Below are 17,863 nucleotides of genomic sequence, written 5' to 3'. Positions count from 1 at the left end.
GCTTGCCCAATTTTATAGTCACTGGTTTGGTGAGGTAATTTGCAGGTTCTCCCCTGTGAGAGGCCAATCTATGCTTGAACCCCAAGGGTTGCCTTAACTTTCTAAGCCACAGTCCAACTTTTTTTTTACTGTGGGCAAGCTGATTACACATCTAGGGCAGCCTGAGTCCAAGACGGCAGTAAGGGTCTCCTTTACTCCCAAAGAAGGGACAAACAGTTCTACTTTGGTAGTCATAGGAGAAATAGGACCACTTACCATTGGGTCATCCTTCCTTTCATTATTACTTTCATAGAAAACCAATCCTTGTTTCCCCAAGTTCAGAGTTTTTCCCTCTTGCCCTGAGGTTGAAGATACCTCAACGACCTGTTGAGCCACTTTGGATTGCTTGGAGGGTGACGAGCTGCCATTGGATGTGGGGCAGGGCAATCTGCAGCTTGTGTCTCTCCTTACCACATCAGAAACACATTTCCATTTCCTGAAGGAGCTTTCTCTCCTGGTTCCGGCAATATTACTCTTGCTTCCTCAGCCAGACATCCGTCTCTACCCCGCAGGCTGAAGGTGAAGATCTTGACCAGTATGCTGTTGGTAATCTATCAAGTCTAACTCTATCTCTGTAATTAACTTCTACTATTCTTGAAGGAGATGGGGCATCCCTCTGGGTAAACAGTTATAATACAGGTCCGTGTTTAATCCATCTTGAAATTGGTAGACTAACATGTGCTCTGGCCAACCTCTGACTCAAGCCACCAATTTACAGAATTCCTGAATATACTCAGCCACCAGTGTCTTCCCTTGCTTGATTGTTCAGACACTCACATCTGCCTTTCTTGCTTCGACTGGGTCATCAAACTGATTCCTTAGCTCCTGCATGAAGGCATCCACATCATGGAGCTTTGGAGCTGCCTCATTTTAAAAAGACACCAACCAATCTGTTGTATCCCCTTCCAGTTTTCCTGAAATAACATTCACCCGGGATCCATCATCGGGGTATTTGTCTCCATACCTTTCTAGATAATTCCACACCTGGGTCAGGAAGTAAGCCAGCTTTTCCAGTTCCCCATCACTTTTAACTGTAAAAGGAAGAGGCTGGGGATCTTCCCTCACCAGCACATATCCAGGTGGCAATCCTGCTGCTGATAATGCTGCCTGACCTCCTCTCCAATCAGTTCAGTGATGGTCTGGTAGTGTCCCTCTTTTGGGGGCCCCAGCATTTGCTGGCCTACGATCCCTCTATTTCCCCCGCTGGTCAATTCCTGCTATCCCTGTTGAGAGCAAAGGTACCCATGATTGACCATTTTATTTTGGGGGGGCATCTCCTCAAACCTCCCATTGAACTTCTCTCTCAATTGTTCCACCGAAGGGCTGCAAGATGTTGTAGGGAGTTTCCAATCCAGAGGTTCTCCCTACTCTGCCACCCTCTTGGATGCTTTCATTGGCTAAGGCTCAGACAGAACCAGAGGAAACTCAGCTTCTGCTGCCTTCCTGAGACCATTTACCCAAGTAGTTCATGGTGCCGGACAAAGAACCTCTGTCTTTCTTCCTCTTCCAACAGTTTGAGGTTGCTCCACCACTCCAGCATTCTGCTTTGGGTGAGCTCCGCCCCCAAGTCGATCTCTCCTGTCTGGATTATACAGTTGCAAGAAAAAGTATGTGAACCCTTTGGGATTACGTGGAGTTTTGCATGAATTGGCCATAAAATGCGCTCTAAACGTCGTGTAAGTCACAACAATAGAAAAACACAGTCTGCTTAAAATAATACTACACAAACATTAGCTGTTGTCATGTTTTAATTGAACATAAGATGGAAACATTCACAGTGCAGGGTGGAAAAAGTATGTGAACCTTTGGACTTAATAACTGGTTGACCCTCCTTTGGCAGCAATAACCTCAACCAAACGTTTCCTGTAGTTGCAGATCAGACCTGCACAACGATCTGGAGTAATTTTGGACCACTCCTCTTCACAAAACTGTTTCAGTGTAGCAATATTCTTGGGATGTCTGGTGTGAATCGCTCTCTTACGGTCATGCCACAGCATTTCAATCGGGTTGAGGTCAGGACTCTGACTGGGCCACTCCAGATGGCGTATTCTGTTCTGTTGAAGCCATTGTTTTGTTGAATTACTTGTATGCTTTGGGTCATTGTCCTGTTGCATCACCCATCCTCTGTGGAGCTTCAGTTGGTGGACAGATGGTCGTACGTTTTCCTGCAAAATGTCCTGATAAACTCTGGAATTCATTTTCCCATCAATGACAACAATCTGTCCAGGCCCTGAGGCAGCAAAGCAGCCCCAAACCATGATGCTCCCTCCGCCATGTATTACAGTGGGGATGAGGTTTTGATGTTGGTGTGCTGTGCCTTTTTTTCTCCACACATAGTGTTGTGTGTTTTTCTCAGACAACTCAATTTTGGTTTCATCTGTCCACAGTATATTTTGCCAGTAGTGCTGTGGAACATCCAGGTGCTCTTTTGCAAACTTCAAACGTGCTGCAATATTTTTTTTGGACAGCAATGGCTTCCTCCGTGGTGTCCTCCCATGTACTCCATTCTTTTTTAATGTTTTCCTTATTGTAGATGTGTCAACAAAAATGTTAGCATGTGCCAGAGATTTCTGTAGGTCTTTAGCTGACACTCTAGGATTCTTCTTTACCTCATTAAGCATTATGCACTGTGCTCTTGCAGTCATTTTTACAGGACGACCACGCCTAGGGAGAGTAGCAACAGTGCTAAACTTTCTCCATTTGTAGACAGTCTGTCTTACCGTGGACACATGAACATCAAGGCTTTTGGAGATACTTTTGTAACCCTTTCCAGCTTCATGCAAGTCAACAATTCTTGATCGTAGGTCTTCTGAGAGCTCTTTTCTGCGAGGCATGGTTCACATCAGACAGTGCTTCTTGAGACCAGTAAACCCAAAACAGGTGTGTTTTTTTAAAGGGCAGAACAGCTGTCAGCAACACATCCAATATCATCACACTGATTGGAGTCAAGGTTGGCTCACTCCTGGCTCCAATTAGCTCTTGGAGAAGTCATTAGGCTAGGGGTTCACATACGTTTTCCACCCTGCACTGTGAATGTTTACATGTTATGTTCAATTAAAACATGACAACAGCTAATGTTTGTGTAGTATTATTTTAAGCAGACTGTGTTTTTCTATTGTTGTGACTTACATGACGTTTAGAGCACATTTTATGGCCAATTCATGCAAAACTCCACGTAATCCCAAAGGGTTCACATACTTTTTCTTGCAACTGTAGTTGCTGGAGAGAAGTATTTTTGTGAGCTGACTCTTCCTCGGTCTTCTGTTCCATTGCAGAACTCAGAATGTACTAGCACTCCTAGGAGATAAACCCAGGTAGGCTACAAAAATTATGAGAGTTAGTTTAACGTCAACCTCCAGCTTAAGTATCCAAATAAAGTCCAGGATTTCTTTCCTTTCTGAAGATCTTACTAGTTTGTTGAAAACATGTCATGATAGGCGAAGGAAAACTAACTCTAAAATCCCAAGATATATAACCAAAGCATATAACAATGTCATTCCCAGCCAAAGCTTCCAGATGTCCACGTAATTTATGTAAATAGCTTCTCGTTGTTTTGAGAACCTTTTGTTGTCTTCTTCCCCACAGTTAGAATGTCCTCAAAAAGTTTCCATACATCTGTATTTCAACAAACGTCTGCAGAACTGGAGAAGTTTCATTTCTCTAACTAACCAATTTGAAGCCTCATCTCCCCCATCCCTTACACAAATGACAAGATGAAAACAATAAGGCATGTGGCTGCTAAGTTTTCACTCTTGACAGCCCCTATTTGATTTCTATAGTTTGGCATGGGAGATAAAATTCAGGGAATCCAGAAAAAAAAAGTTGGATAAATAAAATTATACTTCATTTCACTGGCCATTTAATGGGTCAATTTTTCCCAGCCACCTTGATGTCATGCTCAAAATACCTGTCTGGCACAGCATTGACTATACTGCATACTGAATATAGATTCCAGGAGATAAATTTCAAAGCCTGAATAGCATCAGGTGGAAAAATGGTTGCATCTCAAGAAATTTTGTCCTTCCTTTCAAGCAAATTAATTCATACTTACTTTTCATTTGGGAGCACAGAGTAAGTAGTTTCCATGCCAGCATGGATGTGGTCAGTCACATGACAGTGCAGTAGCCACGTCCCAGGATATTTTGGCCACATCTCAACAGTTTGAAATGTCCCAGGGAACAGGTCATACACATCTGCCCGGAAAGTTCTATTATACTTTTGGAGAGGAAAAAAAATAACCAATCATAAATTTGTCTACTAATTGATTCATTAGAAGAATGCAACAACATTATGCCATTTTAAATATTTTAACAAATAAGCATTTTCTAACTTAAGAAAACTCCACCACTTAAACATCTATGTCAGGGGTGTCAAGCTCAATTTCATTGAGGGCTGCATCAGCATTGCAGTTGCCCTCAGGGGGCCGGGTGGGTGTGGCCTACTGGGTGGGCATGGCTAGAGTATGTATGGCCTACTGGGTGGGCGTGGCCAGCTCTACATCATTCGCATCAAGGGTGCCTATGGGGGCCTGGGCAGGAGTGGGACAGATCTGAGGGTCTCTGGCAGAAGGAGGGTCTCTGGGCCAGGGCCAAGGCAGTGGGGGCCGTTTCCTCACTGTTTCCAGGATGGCTTCGCGGGCCTCATGAAACCACTTCGTGGGCCGGATCTGGCCCCCGGGCCTTGTGTTTGACATGTCTGATCTATGCTTACAGACCTTCAATTACTACTTAAAGCCAATTAATGTTAGTAGAAAGTGGACGAAAGTGAAATCTGTTCTGTCCTCAAGGGAAAAATAATACTGCAGATATGGCAGTTGGATTATTGGGAAAACAATAGACAATTTTTTTTCATCCATTTGTCAAAAAGTTGCTTTTAACTGAATTAGTATACAGTGTGCAGAGTATACAATTTCCAAATTTACAAGGATGTAAACCTATGTATGTTAGGAGACTTGCTAGACACACAGATCCTTATCAGGCAAATGAAATAGAATATATTTGCTCCACTGCTAAAATCACAAAGGGAGGAAAGAGAAAGAAATGTAAAATTGAGGGATAAAGTCTAGGTTTCAGTTCCCAATCAGTTACCTATTTGGAAACTATAAAACAATGGCCTGCCAAAATGGACAGACTTAGGTTAACTGAGTTAGTTATCTGACTTAAGAAAGTTTTATGTGTTCAGTTGTCCTACATACTGCTTTCTCTCTTTGCTAAGTAAGTACCTTCTTTTTAGTTCTTTTTTAAAAAATGCTTATTTTTACCTTGTAATCGAAGCTATGCCCATGGAAATGTGCGGTGTGCATATCAACTTCATTCCCCATTCCTAATAAGTACCAGTTTACTTTGTCTCCAACATGCATTGTAAGACCATGCAAGTTTCCAAACAATCTTCCATTAATGGCTAAACAGAGAAATATTTGTTATAAAAGTGCTGTTTATTTCCAATTATGGAGCTACATATCAATCTAATAAATTTAGTACAAAGATCAAGCCTTATCAAAAGTTTATCAGAGATCATTGTCCAAAATATACAGCTGGTCCACTAATTCAAATTGAGCTCAAAGATCAGAGCAATCTAAGAGTCATTCTAATTACACTTGGACAATCTTCATGATTTTATTTTCCTGGGCTCCAAGATCACTGCAGATGGGGACTGTAGCCAAGAAATTAAAAGACGCTTGCTCCTGGGGAGGAAAGCAATGGCAAATCTAGACAGCACACTAAAAACTAGAGACATCACCCTGTCAACAAAAGTGCATATAGTCAAGGCTATGGTCTTCCCAGTTGCAATGTATGGCAATGAAAGTTGGACCATAAGAAAGGCTGAGCACCAAAGAATTAAGGCCTTTGAACTATGGTGCTGGAGAAGACTCCTGCGAGTCCCTTGGACTGCAAGGCGATCAAACCGCTCAGTCCTAGAGGAGATTAACCCTGACTGCTCTTTAGAAGGCCAGATCCTGAAGTTGAAACTCAAATACTTTGGCTACCTAATGAGAAGAAAGGACTCACTGGAGAAGAGCCTAATGCTGGGAAAGGTTGAGGGCAAGAGAAGAGGGGGACAACAGAGAATGAGGTGGCTGGATGGAGTCACTGAAGCAGTAGGCATGAGCTTAAATGGTCTCCAGAAGATGGTAGAGGACAGGAAGGCCTGGAGGAACGTTGTCCATAGGGTCGCGATGGGTCAGACATGACTTCGCAGCTAACAACAACAACAATCTTCATGATGTGCATTCAACAACCAATGGTTTATCCTCCCTCAATTGCAGAGTTGCGCTACAGTCTTTATGTCAGGGGTGGACAATTAATTTTCCCAGTGTGCCACATGAGAAACCAGAACTCTTGTGAAGGGCTACTGCCTTCCTCAGGCTAAACAAGATCAAACAAATTTTTGTATGTTCTCTGTCCCAATCTTCCAAATACAGCAGCTTTCCACTGCTAATAGTACATGTGTGCATGCATCGTGCATGTGACACAGAACACAAAAAAGCATTTCTGCCCATTTATGCCTTATGCAGTGTCACTTTAACTGATGTGAGATAATTGTTATTCCAAAATACTGGAATTCCAGATCCAAACATACCATGCATTTTATTGCTTTCAATGAATTCCTCATCTTCCTTGTTTACATCTCCCGGATTGGCGGAATGCAACTTGATATTCTCATCTAAATACCATGATTCATTTTCATCAAACACCAGAAAAAGGAGAGCAAACTGCAGAATTTTGGGATGTGGAATTACAGGAAAAACCTCCTTGCGACAGACAACAAGTGTTCCTATTAATCCACTATGGAGGTCCTGAAATCAAAAATAAAAATAATCACCTAGTACTATCACTAGGACAATATGCCTAGATAGCCACATGTATATATAGCTTTTAACTATACATGGAATCTATACATGATTTAATGTGGATCAAATCTTTTATACTAACATTCATTTTAAATAGAAATGTGTTTTCTGCTAACATGGTTTGTGGTACTCTTAAGTTGCCCATCCCCCCAAAAATCAAGTAATATATATTAGAACATTTCCAAATGTAGATCTTAAAATAACATTTCTGCTGATGCCATCAGTGATTGTTGACTTTTGGCATCCACATAAATAGATTTTCTTTTATTTCCCCAACCATGTTCTTCAGGTGTTCTAATGGTACACTTTTGCCAATATAATTGAGTCCATCTACCTTGCCATTGGTTATCCGCTTTCCTTCTACTTTTCCCAGCATAAAGGACATCTCAAAGGAGTTAGATATGATAATTTGAAACTAGTCATTGTTCCTCAAATGAGCACTCTGAATTTATTTGTTTCTAAGATCGGTTACTATACCTGATGTCATTAGTTTGATCTCTTTATTTAACGGTAGTCCTATTTTTTCATTGTGTTCCTTGGCTCACATTATAAGAGCTTGCAGATCATCTGTGTTTTCAACTATCAAAATAGAATCATCAGACCAGAGTCTCCATCTTTCCTTTTAGAAAAAGACTCCACTCCAGAATCAGTGAGATGTACAAGTCCAGTCCAGCTGCCTTTGTTAATCTTTCAGTTATTATAAAATTATAGAATGTTGTATACTTAATATATCAAGCTACGTTAGAAATACTGTCTCCCAAAAAATAGTCGCTATGAGTTTACCTTCACTCTATCCACAGTGGAATAATATGCCCAGGGAATACAGGTAGAATCTCCTTCCTCAGGACCAGATCTTGCTGGGATTTTCCAGATATACTCTTCAGTTGCACCTGAATGAAACATACATTGTAGATACGGATTTATTTTTGTAGATTGTTTTTCCCTTTATAATCAATGTTTTAAAAACAAGCAATGGAAGTGCTTTTTAGATAAATTTTGCAATCTTACGCCAGTGGAGAAAAGAAGTTTTGCTATACAAGCTAAATAAAAGAAGCAGGGGCTTTCTGTTTGTTTATTTATTTATTTATTTATTTATTTATTTATTTATTTATTTATTTATTTATTTATTTTGAGTTTCTTCTCTCACACCAAATGGGATGGACTGGCTTCTGTTTCCCTTTGTCTTTCTGTGACATCCTTGACAAATTTGGCTTCCCTCCGGGTGAGATTCAAGGTGCTGGTGATGACCTATAAAGCCCTAAATGGCATGGGCCCGGATTATCTGAGGGAGCACCTGCTGTCAGCATCAACTTCCCATCGTCCTGTGCGCTTCCACAGGGAGGGCCTCCTCAGGGTACCGCCGGTCAAGGATTGCCGACGGGCGATCCCCAGGGGGAGGGCGTTCTCTGTGGGCGCACCTGCCCTATGGAATCAACTGCCAACGGAACTCTGGACTGCCCCCAACCTTCGTTCATTTCGCCGGGACCTAAAAACCTGGCTCTTTGAGCTATCTGGTCTGGACTGAGGGGTTTAATGTTTTTAAATTGTGATTTTAATTTTTTGCGGCTAGACTTAATTTTATTTTATTTTAATTTTATATTGTATTGTTTTAAAATTTTGCCTTGTAAACCGCCCTGAGTCCTTTGGGAGTAGGGCGGTATATAAACTGAATTAATAAAATAAATAAATAATAAATAATAAATTTTAAAGTACTTATTCAAAACTAATTTTCTTAAGAACAAAACCTCTGATTTAGTATAATTTTAGGACAATAATATTTTAAAGGTGTACTATTTTCTGCAGTCCTAGCTGGGATAAGGTCCCATTGAATTCATGTGGCAATGTCTCCTGAATAAATAGATGAAATCATATTGCAATATACACATGGTACATCAAAAACGATATGAATACAGATACTATTTTTCCCTTTCAGATAGCAAAAATGATAAAAGAATCAGATCCGTGCTTTTGAGTAGACATCAAGGAAAAGCTGCAGAGAATAGCATTAACATTAGGCTCATGTGTACACAAATAGAATGCAAAAAAGTATAATTTCCTTTCCATGCTCAATACACTCCAAGCTTTTATAAATCATTACATCAGGTGACAAAATAGAATTGACAGAATTATAGATTATGATATGATTCAGTCTTTGAACTGAATATACTACAAATTTAATTATAACTAACCAAGGGTTGAACTTGGTTAATTCTTTGATTACAGATCATCAAACAACATAGGCTACAACAAGACTTAATGAAAACATTCTGAAAGAAGACAATGCAAAAACTTTTATATTGTGCAGAAAATAATATTCACAAAGACACAAGGAGCCTGGGTCAATTTAAAAGTGTAACTTTTCAATATCTATTTTTTCTTTTTTTATTATCAACTCAGGACTAACAAATGAATTACTGTACCTGGATGTGTTTCTGTTACAAGTGGATACTTAGTTTTTACTCCTTGTGCATGGATAGAATAAGGCCTAGAGGCCATGTTCTTGAAAAAAATTTTAAGTATATCTCCAACTTGTGTAAGAAGCAGAGGACCTTTGAAAAAGTAAAAATAAGCAGATAAAAGTAAAGTAAAAGAAAGTATAAAGGTATAAAATTATTTAAGAAATCAGAATTTAACAGATTAAATGAAGGCAAGCTGACCTTTTCCTGGATCAAGAAAGCTTTAAATAGTAACCTTAAAGCTAACTGGATCAGGTACAGTGTAACAATAAACTAAGATTTAATGGTTCCTCATAGTGCCAAACAAGGAAATTAGTTTGAAGCTCACATAATTCCATAATCCTCTGTTGATCTTCATAGTTAAATTTAACCACAGTTAGAAATTGCATTCCAAAATATGTATTGATATGTATATAACCATAAGAATTAGGGTTACTTAAAACTACTACATGCAGTATTGAAATCAGCCATTGGAAATGACATTTGGACCTTAACTTGATTTGATTACTGTAGTTAGTACATTTGGAATTTTGAAAGCATTATTTTGTGGGCATTATTGGGGAAGACATAAAATATCTGCCATAAACAATGACAAAAAAAATCTGAAGAAGTCTTCAAGATATAAAGGTAAATATCCATAGGCGCCACCAATGGCCATAATTTAAATTAACTAGCTACTTGAAGTTCCTGGAATATAAGAAAAAACTGTACTTAGTTAAAACTAGGTAGTGCACCCAATTTCTTCATAATGTTATATTTGATTTATGGTTCAGCATTATATGTAAACTGAACCAACTCTTTTTCCAGGACTTGCGGGCTGGATGCATCATAGCGAAACCGCACCCACCCCATTGCCGGCAGTGGCAAAAAAGTCACAATATATCACGACACGTCATATGACGTTGCGAGTTTGACACCCCTGTCTTTGATGAACTACACTCAGCTTCAAGTGAAGAGTCTCTACCTTGGCTGATATGAAATTTAATAAAGATTTTTATGCACACTAGTATTAATTGGTTAGGCCATCTATGTGTTTGGAATTTTCACAAAGTTCACAAGGGGAGATTTATTCATAATTATATTAGCAGAAATAAGCAAGTAGATACAAATAGAGAACTCTCTGCACAGTGTTGTCATTCACTGTCTGGCAGCGGAGTGGTTAGAAAGTAGTATTGCAGGCAAACCCTGCCCACAGCTGGAGTTTGATCCTGACAGGGCTCAAAGTTGACTCAGCCTTACATTCTTCTGAGATTAATAAAAATGAGGACCCAGATTGTTTGGGGCAATATGCTGACTCTGTAAACCACTTAAAAAGGGCTGTAAAGCACTGTGAAATGATATATAGTGTTGTTGCTATTGCTACTGCTGACTTTGAAAAATGATGAGAATCTATTAGAATCAGCTCAGGTAATGTAGAAACAAATATATAGATAAAAGGGTTCCATGTAGACATTGAAAACTTCTGGTTTGACCCATTGGTTCAATCCTGAAATCACTGCCTAAATCTGTGTTTCAGATATTCCCACAAATAGTTACAAAATACGTTACATGTAATGTTAAAAATCCTGATTTTTACTGAAACTCTTGAAGCCAATACCTAGGATTCCTAAATGTTCTTCCTCTTCATTCCGTTCTTTAGGGATTTTAAATGTTTGGTCAGTATATTCCCGATAAACCACTTTCTTGTATTTTGACCCAATGAATTTATCTTCCTTGTTTAAAAATGGATTTCCTGGACTAAAAGAAAAAATGAAGTTAACTTTCACATACCTACACAGAGTTGTATGCCCAACAAAATTACATGAATAAGGAATGTTACAAATGTTGCCATTGCACCATATAGACTCAACTGATTTCCTAACAAATTTAGATACATCAGCAAATAAATAGTTTTCAAAGATTTTATTTTTATTTTCATTAGTGCAGCCTTACCTTTCATCATGGAACTGATGCCTCTCTTGTTCCCATGCCCTGCTAGGGGAATAGTCCCATTCAAGTTCTTCAGCTGCAATGTAGAAAGTCTTCTGATGAGTGTATTGCTCATCTTTTGCTGATGAACCACATCTCTTTACTTCATACGTTTGTCTCATACCACCTGTGTAGTGATCTGTTGTAAGGCAGGCCACTTCAAAAACACCTGGAGAAAGAATAGGAAGCAACTAGTTGAAACAAGCAAATAAGATAAAAAAAATCCCAATAGATGCAATATCTAACATGCATTATAGCACCATTTTCAAAACAGTAGATCAGTCTTCACAATCTGGTATTTATGATAGTTGAAAATTTGGGGAATTGTGTCCCTTATACTTCCAGAAGGTGGCAGACTGGTGCAGTATCAAGGCAATGAAATATCATTTCTGTGATTCTAGGGCCCTTTGACTCACAACAAAACAGCTCTCTTTTCATATTTGGAAAAAACAATATCAGACTATTTCCTCATGACACACTTGACGTTTCTCAGGAAAGCAATTCCAAATCCACTTGGTGGATGCTAGTGTGCATCACACTATTTCCTTCTGCTACTTTAACAAGATAAAAGAGATTATTTTGTAAAAAAATGTGATGCTGACTCTCCCCAAGTCACAAATCATAATTCATATTTCAAGAAGACACCAAGTATTCCTCAATTATATTGTTCTTTCTTTCAGCTATGTTATGAACTCCATTAAGGGCCCATCAGGTTGCAATATACATTTCTCAGGAAAAAAAATCATGAAAATAAACTGCTCAATGTGATATACAATCTTGGGTTATGGATTAGGAGTGCAAGAGGACAGGATCAGAGAATCAAATTTATGATTTGGAAATAGGACATTCCACATTCAGAAAAACCCTAGAAAAAGGTGCATTTGGACCCACTGCAATAATATCTGGGAAGGAGTTTTGTAAATAGTAAATGTGATTTTGTTCACCTTCTGAGTCAGGCTTCATAACAGCTGTGGCAGAAGTATGTGGGAAAAGATTAACCGTATCCTTCCTAGTCCCTTCAGTTACAAAAGTGTTTCCTGAAAAATATATTCCATGAATGTCAACCTCAGTTCCCAAGCTGATCAAATGCCAGGAAACTATCTCTCCAAGACACATCTCAAGGCCTTTCTGATTTCCATACATATATCCATTTATAGCTGCAAAAGAAAAAGCATGCAATTTAATAACAAGATTATAGCATGTTATCCAATTAACAAAACTGACAGCAACATCTACGTCAGGGGTGTCAAACTCAATTTCACTGAGGGCTGCATCAGCATTGCAGTTGCCCTTAGGGGACCGGGTGGGTATGGCCAGGGTGGGCGTGGCCTACTGAGTGGGCATGGTTAGAGTGCGTATGGCCTACTGGGTGGGCGTGGCCAGCTCTACATCGTTCGCATCAAGGGTGCCTAGGGGGGCCTGGGCAGGAGTGGGACAGATCTGTGGGTCTCTGGCAGGAGGAGGGTCTCTGGGCCAGGGCCAAGGCAGTGGGGGCTGTTCCCTCACTGTTTCCAGGATGGCTTCGCGGGCCGCATGAAACCACTTCGCGGGCCGGATCTTGTGTTTGACATGTCTGATCTACGTGATCCTTTATCACCAGGATCCCCAATAGAAAATAAAATTGCAGGTAGCTTCAGTCAGTATTTTTTATAATTTTTATTTTGGTCTTCTGGTATAAGTATGTTTGGGGATTGGTCATATCAACCATGGCAACCTTTCTGAGTGCCCATAACATACTGTCAAATGTTTACATACATCTAATGACCCATAAAAGGTTGGGGCTATCCACTGTTTTGGTTTAGAAACATACAGAAGCCATCAGAAACAAATAAAATAATTTCCTAAATATATATATCTGGGACATGCATTGCTCAGGTTTATGTAACTTTATCCCATAAAGTTAGTGGGGGCTAAACAACCATGTAGCATCTACATATGAATTTATTTATTTATTTATTTATTTATTTATTTATTTATTTATTTATTTATTTATTTATTTAATTTATTCTCAATTTCTATAGCCTGCCAACTCAACCAACTGACCCTGTTTTATTAGGTTTGTTACACTAGGCTGCAAAACTCTACAGTCTTTAATCATCTATTTAATAGTCATCTTTTTTTTTACAGCCTAGATATGACCATTTTACATATTTGTGTTCAATCCACAAAACCTTTCCTCTGTGTAAAGTATTGTGGAAGTGAATGAGATAATATCCAGCCCTTCATATGAAAAATAAAAATGTAATAACACCTAATGAACTACATGCAAAATCTGAGTTTCCTTGACAATGTCCAAAACATCAATGAAAGATTAAGATAATAATGCTGTGATATTAGCAATGATTGGAAATCTAGTCCCTAGAAGAGTTAAACATTTCTTTCTTTCCTTTTTTTTAAATAAAAAGTAATCTCAAACAGGGTAAAAAGTTAACTATTCTGATCAAAATTCCAGCTATTAAATTCCATTTTCATTGCTCAAATCTTACATTTCTTTTCGTTTCTTGAAAAATCAGCCTACATCCTTCTCATAGACCAATGTCATTATATTGAGATTGAGGTTTTGACTAGGAGAGGTTCTAGTGACCAAATTTTAATTATGGCACTCATTTTGGTAATGTTATTTTAAAATACCTTTTCAATGCAAACCATGACATGATCTACAGTAGGCAGTGAGATGATTTAATTAATTGCCTCTGTATTTTATATACATCTCCATTCATCAGACCTTCTAGTCCTGCTATTTGTAAAACTAGGGAACTCTGTTGTATGAACATTGTTCCCTCCTTTCATCTCAATGGCAAATAAAGTTAAAAACAACAGATAACTAATTTACTATATTCAACAATATGACAAAACACAAACTCTTACAATGCATCTTATTGGACTCTTGAAAATCCTCGTCTTCTTTATCAACCTCTTCAGGGTGTTCTATAAATTTATTAATATTGTCATCTAAATACCAGCTCTGATTTTCATCAAATACTGTTGCAAGCAGAAAAAATTCCCTGTCTACGTTATCCTATGGGAAAGAGAAGACAGAAAAAGAAGAATATGCAAAAAAACAATAAATGGGGTTATAACCTCATGTGGTATAAGACAGTTGTATGATGGGATTTGCTGTAACTGATCTTAGTATATTTAAAAATAATCAGCTAAGAATTATTTTAAAAGTCAGAAAATCTGCAATTGTATATTTCAGAAATAATATTTAAATGCTTAGGAGAAACTATTTCTTTAAAAAAGATTATAATATTTTTACAGTGATGAAATCAGTCAGGATTTGCAAGATTTAAATGGGTTTTCCTAGCCAGGAAGAGAGACAATAAGAAAATGAACAATTGTCTTATTCTGTTTTTGAATAAGGTGTTCCATTCCTAATGAAAAGAGTCCTTTGCCTGCATGTTAGGAAAGCAGGGGTTGTCCAGCTTTATCCCTTTTGCAGATATTCTATTCAAGACACATTTTGGGGTCTTCATTAACTTATTAATGAAGGGCTCGTTGCCTTGGAAGAGTGAGGAAGATTCTCAGGGATGACTCACACCCTGGACGGTATCTCTTTACTTTCCTACCATCCGGTAGGAGATATAGGAATATAGCCAGCCGTACCAACAGGCTGAAAAATAGCTTTTATCCGTGGGCTGTTAGGCTTTTAAATGGGACATAATCTTATGCAGAATTGACTTGGGAGGCCGGTGTGTGGTGTAGTTGGTTCACATGGTGTGGTAGGATGGAGGGTTTGTTGTCACTGTGTGTTGGGGGGAGAGAGCACGGGGGGACGCTCAGCTAATCTCAATGTACACATGTTGTACTTTGACAATAAAGGTTTATTATTATTATTGTTCTGAAATTATGCCATTTTCTTCTAGAGACTAGACAGTTGGTTAATTATTTAAAACAATGCTGCCTTTGTTAACAACATGTCAATTAGACATTTTGATGCACATATAAGCTACTTTTAAAGTATATAATTTCTAATCTAAAAAGTTTTAAATGCTAATGCCAACAAAGGGTTATTCATTGTAAGAGTTGTGGGCATTTTGTTTAATCTCTTTTAATTTTTGTATTTTGTCTTTTAACATGTACTGCCCTGTTCACCACCCTGAGTCCTTCGGGAGAAGGGCGGTATACAAATAAAATTAATAATAATAATAATTTCATTGTAATAACACTACTTGGTTCTACTATTAGATCTTGATGTTTCCTATATCCACTGGATGATATTAATGTAATTCCTGACTGCAAACCAATTACTTGGACTATTCAAACATTTAACTGATGATTAACTTCTACAAATGTATTCATTAGGCAAACTCAACAAGAGGTTAAGGTCAATGTTACCAATGGAATTCAATTATGTGCATCAAACAGCACACGCTTCAAATAGTGCAATAAATAACATCAACATGGGATAATTTGCTGTCATCCCATGAAAGCCATCCTGAGATGTAAATACTGCAAATCCTATGCAACATTTTCCCCATTGTGCAGAAAAGGGATTGTCCCATTGGGTGCTTGGTGCTCTTGTTTTTGCAGTCTAAAGAGGAATATAAACCAAGACTTTGATAAAAACCATGTTTGGGGGACACTAGCTGGATGTTTTAAGTGAGATGCCTGCCTGTTCCACTCTGAAGTTGTCTGACAAATTGCCCTACGTTAGCCAGATGAAGCAGGCCAGAAGATGGAAGTCACAGTGATGAACAAGTGTATCAATATATACACTTTTTAAATGGTTGTAAGCTGCTTGGTGATGAACATTAGTTTATTAGTTTCTTTAACATTAAGAAAGCATACATAATTTATAATATTAATATATACAGTAAATATGTCCTCTAAAATGCACCTCTTTTATCAGTGCCCTTTTATTAGCATACTTCAGGAAGGGGAGGACAATCGTTGGAATAAACTGGTGATTTTAGGGGTTTTTTATTACCGGTTTCCATGGAGCTGGCATTATGCCTTTTCTGCACACTAAGAGTGGGCCCACCAGGCCGGAATTGGTATCCTTGATTGGATCTGAAGCTGAATAATACAGCAGGGTTAGACAATCTGGATCGTCTGCCGTAGGGCCCACAGTTTCTGGCACTTCCCATTTATAGATGAATTTCTCTCCAGGTTTCACATATGAGCCTGGACTTGGAATACCTGCAATATATTCAAAATTGAAAGGTAAAAAATCAACAGTCCTCCCCCAACTGAAATATGAATGGAATGGAATGGAATGGAATGGAATGGAATGGAATGGAATAGAATAGAATAGAATAGAATAGGATAGGATAGGATAGGATAGGATAGGATAGGATAGGATAGGATAGGATAGGATAGGATAGGATAGGATAGGATAGGATAGGATAGGATAGGATAGGATAGAATAGAATTTGGAAGAGACCTTGCTCAAGCAGGAGAACCTATACATTTGGTTGATTTCTTTAATTAATACACTTACATAATTATATCAACATACATGCATTTACCTCCGGACAGAGTGTGGTAGAAAGAGCCCTCATTGCTTTTGGTATAACTCAGGCCATGTGGCTGAATGCTGAAGGGGCGGCTTGCATTGTTGAAGAAGACTACTTCAATATAGTCACCAACTTCTGCTCTGATGATCGGCCCTAGTTAAAACAGAGATAATAACACTTAAACTTATATATCACTTCATAGTGCTTTACAGCCCTGTCTAAGCCATTTAGACACTCACCATATTGTCCCCACAATCTGGGTCCTCATTTCACTGACCTCACCTTGAGCCAGTGAGAATCGAACTCCTGGAGTCAGCAGTGAGTTATCCTGCCATACTGCATTCTAACCACTGCGCCATCATAGCTCAACCTAATCAACCTTCATTCTTGTTTGTGACTGGTCCTCACTGATCTCAAAAAGCTAAATAGGGTTGGATCCGTATAACATTTCAGTAGAAGAGCCCTGAGAAATCCTCAGGTGGTAGCCAAAATTGAAGTTTTTTTAAAAAAAATCATTCTGTATTATTCAGCTTCAGATCCAATCAAGGATACCAATTCTTTTTTTTAGTATATGTGTTGCTGAAGCGAGCACAAAAAAAACATATTTGAAAAAGATAATGCAAAACACTTTGAGATTGTTGTCACAAAAATTACATGGCCACATCTGTAGCTTCACCAGAAAATTAGTTGATCCCAAAAGAGATGATATAGCTATCCATCTACCCTTTGAGCTAACTACTTAACTAGCTGCTTCCTTTTTTATTTAATGTTAATTTTAGGTGAAAATGTTAAGTATGTTCCATTTTCCACTTGTGCTTTAAATATCCAGCATATTGGCAATCATGCACTTAATATTAGTGCAATATAACTTATACAAATTTTGCTGAGTCTTACTTGTTATATGAATTTAGAAGTCTCAGTTTGAACATGTTCTATAATGATATAATTTGTACTATACTAATAGGTCTTATTATCATAGCATTTGTGCAGGCCCCCTTGCATCCTTGATTATTTTCAGAAGATAAACTTCCCAGATTTCAGACACATACATATTGTCACAATTCACAGTAGTGTTATATAGTTCATCTAAA

At 38.3% G+C, this 17,863-nt stretch overlaps 1 protein-coding gene across 1 annotated transcript in view; it reads right to left on the bottom strand.

Moving 5' to 3' along the window:
- Positions 1-17,863, bottom strand: part of CP (ceruloplasmin) — a gene marked incomplete at its 5' end in the record, with an annotated part of 38,958 nt that overhangs the window by 5,486 nt on the left and 15,609 nt on the right. The window contains 11 exons of the mRNA XM_083364437.1: positions 4,091-4,254; positions 5,300-5,439; positions 6,619-6,835; positions 7,673-7,779; positions 9,310-9,438; positions 10,943-11,082; positions 11,278-11,482; positions 12,258-12,470; positions 14,182-14,332; positions 16,244-16,455; positions 16,785-16,925. Coding sequence (XP_083220563.1) covers positions 4,091-4,254; positions 5,300-5,439; positions 6,619-6,835; positions 7,673-7,779; positions 9,310-9,438; positions 10,943-11,082; positions 11,278-11,482; positions 12,258-12,470; positions 14,182-14,332; positions 16,244-16,455; positions 16,785-16,925 — 1,819 coding nt within the window. The remainder of the gene's footprint in view (positions 1-4,090; positions 4,255-5,299; positions 5,440-6,618; positions 6,836-7,672; positions 7,780-9,309; positions 9,439-10,942; positions 11,083-11,277; positions 11,483-12,257; positions 12,471-14,181; positions 14,333-16,243; positions 16,456-16,784; positions 16,926-17,863) is intronic.

The sequence above is a fragment of the Vipera ursinii genome (genome assembly GCF_947247035.1).
Source record: "Vipera ursinii genome assembly, chromosome: 5".
Classification (NCBI taxonomy): Eukaryota; Metazoa; Chordata; class Lepidosauria; order Squamata; family Viperidae; genus Vipera; species Vipera ursinii.
Note: the sequence above shows the minus strand (reverse complement) of the source record. Positions and strands in the feature narration are given on the sequence as shown.